At 34.2% G+C, this 12,890-nt stretch overlaps 1 protein-coding gene across 1 annotated transcript in view; it reads left to right on the top strand.

Moving 5' to 3' along the window:
* The window catches only part of LOC111049438 (structural maintenance of chromosomes protein 2), a 60,596-nt gene that overhangs the window by 33,756 nt on the left and 13,950 nt on the right, over positions 1 to 12,890 (top strand). Inside the window, exons 9-12 of the mRNA XM_022335513.2 lie at positions 3,138 to 3,313; positions 8,475 to 8,593; positions 10,037 to 10,172; positions 10,741 to 10,887. Coding sequence (XP_022191205.2) covers positions 3,138 to 3,313; positions 8,475 to 8,593; positions 10,037 to 10,172; positions 10,741 to 10,887 — 578 coding nt within the window. The remainder of the gene's footprint in view (positions 1 to 3,137; positions 3,314 to 8,474; positions 8,594 to 10,036; positions 10,173 to 10,740; positions 10,888 to 12,890) is intronic.

The following is a 12,890-nucleotide window of genomic DNA, read 5'->3' as shown; positions in this document are numbered from 1 at the left end:
AAAAAATCAGCAGCTGTGTTGACTATAAATTGCATGCCTCATTGAATGCAATTTTTATGCATTATTAAAAATATGATGCAAAGAACTTATAACAGCTTGTCTGGGCGCCTAGATTTCTTCTGGTTTTCTCGCGCTAAATTCCGGAAAGCGTTATATGATAATTAAATCTTGTGAAGCATGATCTGATCAAATAAATAGTTGATGTATCAGTGTGGATGTGCATATGATTTGGGACGTCGTTCAGTTATAAATGTTATTTATTCTATTGTTAAAATTTTTGTTCATTATTTGCTATTATATTCTTTAATTTTTATAAATTTTGAATTCCCAATTTGTTTTATTTTTACTTTTTTCATAAGTATTTAAAATCTTTGTATTTTTCATTTTTGAATTTGGAGGTATTTTTGTTGTTTGTATTATTTATTATTGCATAAGTTCGTATTATTTTTATTTTTCATTTGTATCTGTACAATTTTTATTGTTAAGGATACATATTTGGGGAAACCCGTTGTCTCCATTGTGAATAAATAAATGAACTATTGATTGCGTGCAATAACGCATGCAATTTATAACTAAAATAACTTGGGCTGTCCTGTTGACAGTATGTCTTGAAAGAGATTAGCTTTTGATGTTAGCATTTTTGATACACCAACCCAACAGCCATTAGCCGTTTTCACACCGATATCTCGCCGACACGACATACAGACAGGATTTACTCAGATGGACAGTATAAGAGGAGGCTGCGGTTTATAACTGCGCGAGGTCTACTGTTCACAGAACTACTAGTAATGCCGCGGTACGAACGACGTCCAAACTTGGGTCGTAGAACTCGAAATGCTGTAAATTTAGAATATGCATGGGAAAATCAGCAGCAAGGAGATATACCATTCAATTTCCCAGAAAGCTGCATTCAACCATATCTAAAAATGCAAACTGCTGCACAACTAACTAAGCACATAGGAAGTCCATATTGAGATATTAATGTATACTGATTGTTGGATAATTTTCATAAAAATATAGTGCATCAGATTAAGCTAAGGCTAAGCACACCTGAGGAGGCGCGGCTTGGTGATACAAAGTGTTGATCTTATGGAGATTGCCTTATCACACAGTTCCACGCAATGCCCGATTCAGTGTGTGTGTGTGTGTGTGTGTGTGTGTGTGTGTGTGAGAGAGAGTTCTTCCATTTAAACCAATAAGCAAGAAGCACTTTGATGCAAAATGCCGCATCGCGCCTCCTCAGGTGTGCATCCAGCTAAATTTTTTCATGAGATGCATTAACTATTTGGCGGTACGAAGTTCGCCGGGCCAGCAAGTAAAAAATAAAAATGTGAAAAAGTCTTATTTATGAAAGTTAATCTGTACTTGCTGTGAGGATAATAGCCAACTTACTGTGAGTGAGTATAATAACTAACTTAATCATCAACTCTATTTAAATCAGTCATAAACTTGAAAGTTAAGTAAGAATTTATGAAAGTTAATTGGTACTTATATATGGTTAAAACTTATTTGTATTTATCAAAGATACTACTATAAAGATTTATAAAGATCTACTTTATCCAAGTTGAATATTGACTTTGACTAATTCTAATTGATAAAAGAGGAGTAGGCTGGAGTCGTCGAGTGGCTTTGTAATCCAGGGGCCCCGGCTTTGATCCTCAACCGGTCAGCTTACGAGAGGTGGCTATAAAATAACGGTAATGATATTGTAAAAACAATCATTTTCATTTTATACATAATTACTTATTAACACCTTTAATATACACCCCTTCCCTATCCTTGCAAATTTTCCATTGTTGGAATCAGTGCTGGAAGTTATCTTCCGTGAACTCTTTCAGGACTCTTGCCGCTTTCTCTTGAACAGCTTCTACGGATTCTTATCTCGTATCTTTCAATGCAGATTTCACCTTAGGGAATAGATAAAAGTTACATGGTGCTAGGTCTGATGAGTAAGGTGGTTGTTCTAACACCCGGATGCTGTACTTGGTCAGGAGCAGCTTATCAGATAACGCGGAATAAGCTGGCGCATTGTCTTGGTGCAAAATCCATGATTTGTCCTTCCACATCTCGGGTTGTTTTTTCTCACTCTTTCACGTAGTTTATCAAGTACCTCAAGGTAGTAATGTTGATTCATTGTTTGACCTTCAGGAATCCAGTGAAGGAGCACAATCCCATGAATATCGATAAAAAACAATCGTCATCGCTTAAATATTTATGCTAAACGTTTTTCTGGCAAAACAAAATAATAACACTAACGTAAATGAAGGTTATGACTCAACGAAGTTGTTTACAGAAACGAGACTAACTGCATTCTGAAGAGGAAGTCTCAAACTAAATAGCTGTTGGTGAATTTTGGTTGGCGCATGTCCACTGCAGCATCAGTCCCGTTATTTAATAGCCACACCTCGTATACTATGTTCAAATAAAAACACAATACGTTGTCTTTTCTACTATCTATTTATCATTTACCACTCCTGTGTAACGTATGGTCCCATGAGCCATCAGTCGCGGCTGCCTCAAACTGCTGTTAAATCATGTCAGAGGCCCTGAAATTGATCAGAAACCTCTTACAACAGACCCTAGTTGACAGATAGTTGATGTTCATTATTTGAGTACGAGTGAGATTTATTTTATAAGGTTTACGGATGGAAATAAATGAGAAATTTAATTCGTTCAAATGCTAATGACTATATAATAGCTGTTCACCCTGCAATCAATATTTGCAGTAGCAGAGAAGTCTTCTGAAGGTTGACAGCGTTTAATTTACATTTTCGTTTAATAGTTATTAATTAAGGTTATCATTTTTATTCAAGGTAATATTATCAGCTTGAATTGATTTCAGTTTATAAAAGTTGATTGGAATAGAATATAAGTAAGACTTTATTCAAGTTTATTATTATTAACATGAATCAATTCTAATTCATAAAAGGTTATCAGTATTTGAATTTGTGTAATAATTAGGCTGTTTGAAATTATTCAAATCGATTATCAATCTTATTTAATTTAATCATCTCCTTGAACTTATCTAATTTATAAAAGTTAATCAGTATTTTGATTATTCACCTTGTTTCCTTCATTTATCATTTGCTACCTTCAGAAGTGTATTGTTAATCATTCCAAATCATGTTTTTCCACAGGGGTCAAGCAAGAAGTTGCACAAGCTCAAACCGAAATAAAACAGTGTGGAATGACGTTGAGTCATAATCAACGAGAATTGAAGACCAAGGAAGATGAGATGAAAAGAACAGCTTCGGACTTTGCCAAGGAACAGAAACAGTTGACCGCCAAAGAATCTGAGCTGCAAGCTATTCAGGTCAGTTTGGTTATCAGTATCTGTTATTACCTGAATAAGTCATGTGTGTTGCCAGTTGGATAAAAATATTCAACGGATTTCGCAACAATTGCCTTGATTTACATGACAACGACGGCAGCGGCAGCCGAACAATTTTCAAGCCGTGTTTAAATGGTTAAAATCATCTTCATCGCCGTCTTGCAAATTGCAGTGGTCTGCACAAAGCTATTATTGAATAAACTGTAGTCTATATTTCAAGTACAATATTTTTTTAATTTCTTATTCAATCTCTAAATTCTGAATTTCTAGTAAATAAATAAGTTTATTTGTTTAAAGCGTTAGCTCATATAAAGAGTTGCTCATACATTAACAATATTTTAACGTTTTACATGCGTGTAACATATCAATAGATAACACATCAACAGATAATACTAATATTTCGTTTCAACTATCTTAACAAATTTCCAATTTTTACATGCTATTGAAATAATTGCATAACATAGCAATAGATAATAATTATACTAATTTCTTTTTACTATCTATAACAATATGACGATAAAACAAAAATAGTGCAACAAAATAAGTTTCTAATTTTCTTTGTGCTGAAATTTGACAATAGGACCATTTTAATTGGTCTATTCGAAATTGACTACATTTTGAATATAATTGTAAGTATATTGCCTCCTTGCGTCTGCATACATAGTGCAGCGCACTAAGAAGTGTGACACCGTTTCGTCTTCTCGCAAATTACCTATTGGGCACAATTCAGTGCAATCTATGAAAATACTTTTATTGTCTAGGAAGCTAAACGTATTTGAGTTACACATCTGAGCCAGGTATAGACTCTTTTTAGCAGAAGTTGTTCGCCTAGAGTCAAGTAAGGGTTCAACGTTTCATATGCCGGGCATGAGACCGATTCTAATGCTCTTATTCTGCCTGCTTCATGAAGAGCAATAGCGTGCTTGGAAATCACTTCCCACATTGTATTCTCAATTTCGGGGTTAGGTGTACCAAGGAAATGAAACTGTATAGATGCAACAGCGATTTGTTGCTTTAATTAGTGAACCCAGTTGAACTTGTTTTTATCCAGCAAGCGCTGGTTATTATTTGAGGTATATATTTGTACCAGTCTCCTGAAGCATATTTTCGGGTGCCTATGATTTGGCATTTTCATTAATTCAATAAGCCATATCAAGCTTTTGTGAAATGTTATATTCGCCATCATAATTCTTTCCGATTCAAGCCATACTGCCCAACTAGCCATTCTTCTATTCAGGAGGAGAAGCCTCTTGAAAAAGTGAAGTTGTATCTTCTCAATCAGATCGAATCAGCTCAGTCCCCAAACTTCAGAGCCATAAATGGCTATCGGTAAAACTTTTTGTGTAGTTGAGAAGTTGATATTGTGGTAATCATTCATATTGAACTGACTATTGATACATATAATAATAGTCATTTCAAAGATAAAATTGTTTACTGGTTTCGATATGTAGATGATATTATTTGCTTATGGAAAGGAAGTAACAGACAACTAGACAATTTTCTTTCCTATCTGAATGGATTACATCAGAGTATGAAATTCACTGTAGAGGTAGAACAGGATTGTGTATTGAATTTTCTAGATTTAAGAATAGATCATAGCACTGGTTTTCACAAGTTTTCTATTTTCAGAAAACCAACCCATACTGATGTTATCATTCCTCTTCATTCTTGTCATCCTATTTCTCACAAACTTGCTGCTTTCAATAGCATGGTCTATAGAGCACTAACAATACCTATGAGCCATCATGATTTTAATGTTGAGATCACTAAAATTAAACAGATAGCTGTCACAAATGCGTATGAAGAAAGTATGGTGGACAGATTATTGAGTAAAATTAATACACAAATTTCAATCAATTCCAGCTTTGTAGGCTAAACTGTGAGGAGAAGACTTGGATAACAATCCCATATTTAGGCCTTGTATCTGATAAGATAGGTAGGGAATTGAAGAGGAATTGATTTCATGTTGCTTTCAAGACCAAACCGATTTTAAATAGTCTATTTAGCTGGAGTAAAGACAAGATTGATATTTGGGATAAAAGTGGGGTGTACAAACTTAAATGTGGTGATTGTAATGTTTGTTATGTGGGTCAAATTTTTAGAATTTTCAAAAGTAGAATTAAAGAACACATCAGAGATTGGAATAAGCAAAATGGGGAATCTAACTTTGCAGAACATTTGATAACAAATAATCACAAGTTCACAGTTAAGGTGAATGTTGAGTTTTTGCATGTTAATAACAAAGGCAGATCTTTGAATATTTTAGAGGCTTTAGAAATAACAAGAGTAATTAAGGAAAATTCCCAGTATAGATTGAATGACCAGATTCATTTCAACCAATACAACACTACGAATTTAGTTTTATCACAAGATTGTAAGCATACATTAGTCAATAGTTTTTCCATTTACATATTTGTTTTATTATCTTTCACACTTGTTTTCTTGGTTCTTATTTTGTACTGAAAGTAAATTTTGTTATGGCGATTCTGTTGCTCAAGCCGCCAATTTGTCACACCGTTGAGTGGGAGGAGACTGGCTAGCTGGGCCAATGGCAGGCGTTCATGCCCTTGACCAATAGCAGTACTCGCCTACTAGTATAAATTCTGCTGCTCTTGTATTTAGTTTTAGTTTATCAGAGATTGACAATGGTGTGATAACCGAAACCGGTCTTTCTAAGTATCAATAAATCTGTGGTTTTTGACAATTTCTTAGTCTTTTTCATTCAATCAGTAAAACTACTGCGCTGAATAGCTTCACTTTACTGTCCCATGTAACCGATCAATCTCTGCTTAAAACATAGCGGCCGTCGCGCATCTAGCCCTCGATATCGTTGACGCGCAGTTCCCTCCAAAGCGACCAGATGAGCTAAACTCCACACCTAAATTCTTGTAGATCTTGGTTATTTCTATTCCACCGCCTGAGTAATGGAAAGACCTCAATCTTCTCATTCTCCTCTTATGGAACGGAACTATCTTAGTTTTTGAAACATTTATTTTCAACTTCAGCTCACTGCAATAATTCTCTAGACAACTCAATTTATTTCTTATGTCGGGACACTATCAGCTAATAAAACGATGTCGTCCGTGTAGAGGAGGATATAAGAATATCAGCTTCCTCGTTCACAGGGATGCCGTGCAAACCTCAGCTTCTGAATAGGTGTCAATATCGTACACTATACATAGGTACAGAGAACAAAAGTGGACTGACTGAGTCACCCTGCCAGACGCCTTTCTCAACTGGGACAGTATGACCGCCTATCACTAAACCAGCATCACTGTACAGCTCACTCAAAAGCCTCACTATTTTACTGCTTATTCCGAGGCTTCCCAGTTTATGCCAAAGCTGGTAGTGGGGGACAGAGTCAAACGCAGCTTCAAAATCAACAAATAATGCGAACAGGACCTTCTTCTTATGTTCTACTTGCTGATATACTATTGAGTTCAATGTAAATATATTATCTACACAGCCTCTATTTTTTCGAAATCCGCATTGGCCTTTCGGGAGAATTTTTCCGACTTCTATCCAACTCATCAACCGATTTTCGTAAATATCTTCACCAAAGAATTTATCAAAGCGATTATCCTATAATTGCTAGGCTCTTTAGGGTCGCCTTTCTTGTGCAACATGATAATGAGTATTTTCGACCGAATAGTTGGAAATTTTTCCTTCGTAAAAATGCGATTCAGTAGCCATAATATACATTCTTTCCATCTATTCGGGATAGCATTATAGAATTCGTAAATAGGATGTGAAGCATCGTGAAAAAAGGCGGAATTCAATTCAATCCAATTCAGCTGAGTACTTTCTATACAACAAATCTATCCATATATGATCGCTCATGTTATTCTGTGTGAATGGCCTACTATTAAAAAATCTTACAGCTTACCAAAACTCCTTCGAATTGCCATTTTTGCAATTTTATTTTTAATTTTATTGAAATAATCATTTTTCTTGTTCTTCAATAGCAGTTCATACAATTTCTTCTGCAACACATTTATGTATTCAAAGTTTCCTCACTAGAATTGCTATTTCACATAATTCTGTGTATTCTCCGAAGGCCCTTCTTTGCTCCAATGCACTGCTTATCGTACCATGCTTTGTTTTTGAAATTAGTAGTACTGTTAGAAATCTTTATCATACCTAAATTCTCAGCATCCTCCTTCACAGCTGTTACTAGGTCATCGATATTATGACAAGGGTTATCTAATCGGATTGATGACTGCATTGCCATTTTGTAAAACTCTTCTTTTTCCACAAATGACCGCTAGCTTTATTAGCTTTTACCATTTCTATTAACAAAAGTGAAGTTTTCTGGTGAATCATTCCTAGCTCTACCATTCAGCAAACAGAATAAGTTTTTTTGCATCACATTAAATAGTTTTCTACCAAACCCATTTACTATTTTATCACAAGATAGTCTTAAATCTAATAGGTATGTGTATATCGCTATGAAAGAGATGATTGAGCTCTCCTATTCTGCAATTATTGCAATCATCACCTATGATTACTGGCATCTCATCAATGTTAGGAGTTGTTACTCAAGAAATTATTCTCTAAAACAGTATTCATATTTTCTAATCTCTAGTAAACAATTCTTATGATTATTGTTAGAGGACTCAAAGTTCTGATTTCAATAAAAATAAATGTATCATTACTCTCTATTATCTGACATTGAACCCCTTTTTTAATCAAAACCAAGTCTTGCAAATAGCAGTGGTTTGCACAAGGCTATTAACTGTAAACTGTAGTCTATATTTCAAGTACAATATATATTTTTACTTATCTAATCTCTGAATTCTGAATTTCAAGTATAAATATTATTGGACACGAAATTCATTTTTAACAGTTTAGAGTGAATTACATTAATAGCCTTTAGATTATAGGTACTTCCATAACCTTTTGGACAAAGTTATTCACCCGGATTCGGGGGAGACGTTGTCATTGATGAAACGTGTCAATCATTTTAATGACATATGAATGTGACAGTGAATTCATAACTGCATTAATAAATTTCCAATTTATTGATTAAACTTTAAACTGATGCTTAAGTATTTATATATTCGGGAAATGATAGCCCCACAATGTTGTAATTTCATGTAATCTAATATTAGCATCTTTGAATTTTTTCAACTTTAATTTTCAGAGAGAACTTTCCAAAATAGATTATGAAGACGGGCGAATGGAAATACTGTCTAATAGCAAGCGAGACCTCACCAACAGAGTTCGAACGCTCGAGAATAAAATATCTACCATAGCATCCAGGTAAAATCAAGCTTGTTTTTCTTAACTTTGAAATCAGGTTTTTCCTATCAAGTCGATGGTTGGAATTATCATTCCAATTTGATAATACCAATTATGTTCAAATACATTTTATTAATATCCTTTACAGGACAAAAGCCTCTCTAGTGAGGTAATTGGGAGGTTAGCATTCAACGTTTCAAGTAAAAATAATTATACCGGTTTAACTAGGATGACCATGGTGTTGTTCCATTGGTCTAACCAATGAGTGGAAGTTCAATAATGTCCAATAATTTGACAATTATAATAATAATAATAATCTTATCTTACAATATTATTATACACGTTTTATCAACTTGGCTAGGCCATCCATTATCATCGATAATGGATCTATCCATTAACATTATATTCTTGTCTTATTTATTATTCGATTTGCATTCTTTATGAGAATCGTTTTTCCTACCTGTTGAATATGTTTGTCAGTTTTTGCTCGAGTTGGTCGATATGGCTCTTCATCTATTATTTCACTAGCCGCTTCGCTCGCCTGCATTTTCATTTGAGCGTTCTTCCTTCCGTCAAAAAGCCAAAAGAGACGACTTTCAAGCTCAATTAAATCACAAGTTTTCTTTGAATTATTCAGTGCTGGGTTGAAAAAATTCTTATTTTTATTAGAATTAATAAATATTCAGTAATTTTGAAGTCCTCTCAAGACAAAATTTCTAGAACCTAGCTGAACTTCTGTACCAAGTATGAACATATTCTCTCAATTGATTTTTGAAAAATGTGAGAAAACGCAGAAAAAATGCTAGTTAATGCAAGGAAAACGCAGTAAGACCTTGAACGTATCTTTGACTTAATTCTAAAGTCCTCTCAAGACAAAATTTCTAGACCCTTGTTGAACTTCTGTACCAAATTTGAATATGATCTGTCTATTAGTTATTGAGAAGGCCTAGAAAACTCAGGAAAAAAGCTCAAAAACCGCCGATCTTAGGCGGAACTTGGGCGTTTCAACTTTAGGTGGAACTTAACTTCCAATAAAACATTTTTATACATCAACTGAGCCTGTTTACCAAGTTTGAACATTTTTTGCGAATTAGTTCTTGAAAAAGCTGAGAAAACGCAGAAAAACTATGCAAAAATGCAGATTTTGGGCGTATCGAGTGAATGAATCAGTGTCATTTCGCTATTGCGTAACGCCCTAGTCGTCTCGGCGAACCTGGTCGGCTATTTCTCTAGAGTCTTGTGCTCAATTATTGCTTTATTCAAAATATTTTCTGAAAATTTTTCAAAGTGATCATTTTTTCATATGTTATTCTTCAATAGTGAACACATTTTATCATTCCAATTTTGATTCTTCCTTATGGCACTGAAAAACTGTATTTTAACTCTTGTAAGTTGTTTACTATTTTAACTTGGAAGATAATAACTATGGTTCGAAATATTTTTTAAATGTATTTTTTTCCGCAGGAACCGAATCAGTTTTAACTATTCAGATCCTGAACCAAACTTCAATCGAGCTCTAGTAAAAGGTCTTGTCGTGAAACTTTTCCGGGTCAAAGATCCTCGATTTTCCACTGCTTTGGAGGTTGCTGCTGGGAGTCGAGTAAGTCAATTGCATACCTTTTTACATCAAATAAGTTGGTAACGATTCTGGGGAATTTTAAAATGAATCAATCTTACAATACCACGTCTACTACTACACTGCTGTACTGTATACTGGATGGCTATCGTGGAATAGAAACTGGAACACTAAATGTAGACTCGTGCCACATCGATTATCATATTTGATTTTGAGCCTCATACAGGCTCACAAGCGGTAGAAATTGTGCATAACTATTAGAGTTTTTTGTTATCATGGCGTAACAAAATTAATAACATACAATTACAGCGGAAAACTAACTAGATGTTTCAATGAAAACCCCAGTTAAATTATCGTTCATTGTTTGATTTATTCTCTTTTTAAGCACAATTCTAGATTTTTTCTTGAAATCTTGACATGTGGTGATGAGAATCTAGACTTGGAAAACAACTTGAGATTTTTTAAGAAATAAACAAATTTAGTAACTGGTAAATGATTATTTGAAGTCATCACTATGTTACAATTAGGGATAATGAATTTTAAGATGTAATTGCGTCACTTAAGTTCATTGTAATAATTTAATTTTTTCCAGCTATTCAACGTGATTGTGGCTAATGAAGATGTCAGCAAGAAGTTGATCAGAAATGGAAGACTGGAAACTCGAACGACATTCGTTCCATTGAACAAGATTTCTGGATCAGAATTGGATCACGGTGTTGTGAGAACGGCAGTCTCACTGGTTAGTTCAAGCTCCTCAATCATATTGCTTTTTCCATTTCTACTTGTCACAATATCATACGTTACCAAATGTCTACCATTTAAGGCTTGTCTAAATTTTAAAAATATCATCCATACCTCCCTTCCTAATCCTGTATGTCTTTGATTGCTGGTAGGAGCTGTAACAGCGGTCCCAAGATTAAAGAATCAGACACATAAAAGAATCGTGAGAATACTAGCAAAAAAGAAAAAAATAACTAATTAAATGAAAAAAATTAAGTTTAGAAAAAACTTTCTTGTCTTGCGTCATTGACTTTTCAAAATCTTGTCATATAATAATTTTCATCACATAGTCATCTTGAAAATGTTGGTCCATATCCATTCAACTTATATACATTGTCTAACATTATTTTGATTAATATAAAATCACATCTATTCATGTATATTTCAATTTTCCCACGAATTGACCTAACAGATACATGTTACATTAATAAGGGTACAGTTATAAGTAGGTACTTGATTGTACAATCATATTGAGCGTCAATTTCAAACTTGAAATGATTATTATAATGGACACTAAATTAGTTACTTGTATATCTAGAGTGGAAATACAACTTTTTTCCCTGAGGGAGAAAAAGCATTTTTCACTCGTGATGTACACAATAGTTATTTGTATATCTAGAGTGAAAAGTACGACTTTTTCTCCCTGTGGGAAAAAGCTTGAAGCCCGAGGCGAAGCCGAGGGCAACAATTTTCCTGAGGGAGAAAAAGTCTTTTTCCTACAGATACCTTGAAAAGTGACCATTTGTGCACTGATTGCAGGCCGCAAAGAATCACTTTTCCGCTCTAGTGCGCAAAGTGAGTACTTTGCGTACTCCAGATTTGCAGCATGACAACGCAAAATAGTTAGTAGGTTATATGGAGCACCAGTGCAGCAAAATCAAAATTAAGTTGGTAATACTCATAGTGAGGCCCACGTTATAATGGCAGTGGAGAACAGTGTTGCCTTGCCATTATGTGCCTTGATTATAGTCATTTCAATGCTTACATAACATAAACCCCCTTCAAGCAGTCACATAAATTTGCAATTGAATTACTTACTAATCATTATAATTCAATTATTATTATTATTCAATTTTAAATAAATTTAAGGTTTTTATTAATAATAAAATTACACAGAAAAACATTTGATGGATTTCAGGTAATTTTACCCATAATTACCCACTTTTCATATTCAATGGTAACTGTAGGAAAAATTTAATGTGAAATACGTGCGCAAAGTTTGTTTGCTGCACTCAAGAAACCATTCCGCCCTCGCCTACGGCTCGGGCGTAAACGTTTCTTTCGGTGCAGCAAACTGTCACTTTGCGCACTAGTTGCACAAATAACTATTTTCGCTTGTGATGTACACAACATTTTTTTATAGAAACTGCAAATAAAATCATTTTAATAACTTACATATCGGTGACAATGTTTCCTAACAACATAACCTGAAATCTGAAACCTAAAAACCGGTCGTCTGATTGGCACTGTCGATTGCGCTATCTATCGGCAAAAGTTGTAACAATTATACCAGCTGGGCGGCTACCAAAAATGACTGACTCCAGATCACGCGTTTCATATTTGAATTGCAGATCAAAAATATTTGTTGGGTGTTATTTTGGATAAAATAGAATATTTTAAAAATTGTATAAGTTTTTATCGTCTACTAATATTAAGAATATACCGTAAAACGGGGTTACTTAAGCCTACAGGGTAACAAAAGCCATTTTGCAAGGTAAATTTCAAGAGCCCATGTTGGTAACACTGATTTCAGAAATCCTGGATGTTTATAGATCTATGAGTTGGAAATTTTACAAACTTCAAGCTGATGCAAAAAAAAATTACTGAGATTTGAAGTTAAGCATTAAAAAATTTTATTATTTGGAGGAAATTTGTACCAAATTTTATACCCATCATAACTTTATTTGTCCATCCCAGTCTGTTCTCTTTCAAGTTTAGTAACTATTTCGAAACATAACCTCA

Source organism: Nilaparvata lugens, chromosome 2 (assembly GCF_014356525.2).
Source record: "Nilaparvata lugens isolate BPH chromosome 2, ASM1435652v1, whole genome shotgun sequence".
Taxonomy (NCBI): Eukaryota; Metazoa; Arthropoda; class Insecta; order Hemiptera; family Delphacidae; genus Nilaparvata; species Nilaparvata lugens.
The sequence above is the reverse complement of the archived record's forward strand: the minus strand, read 5'-3'. Positions and strand labels throughout refer to the sequence as shown.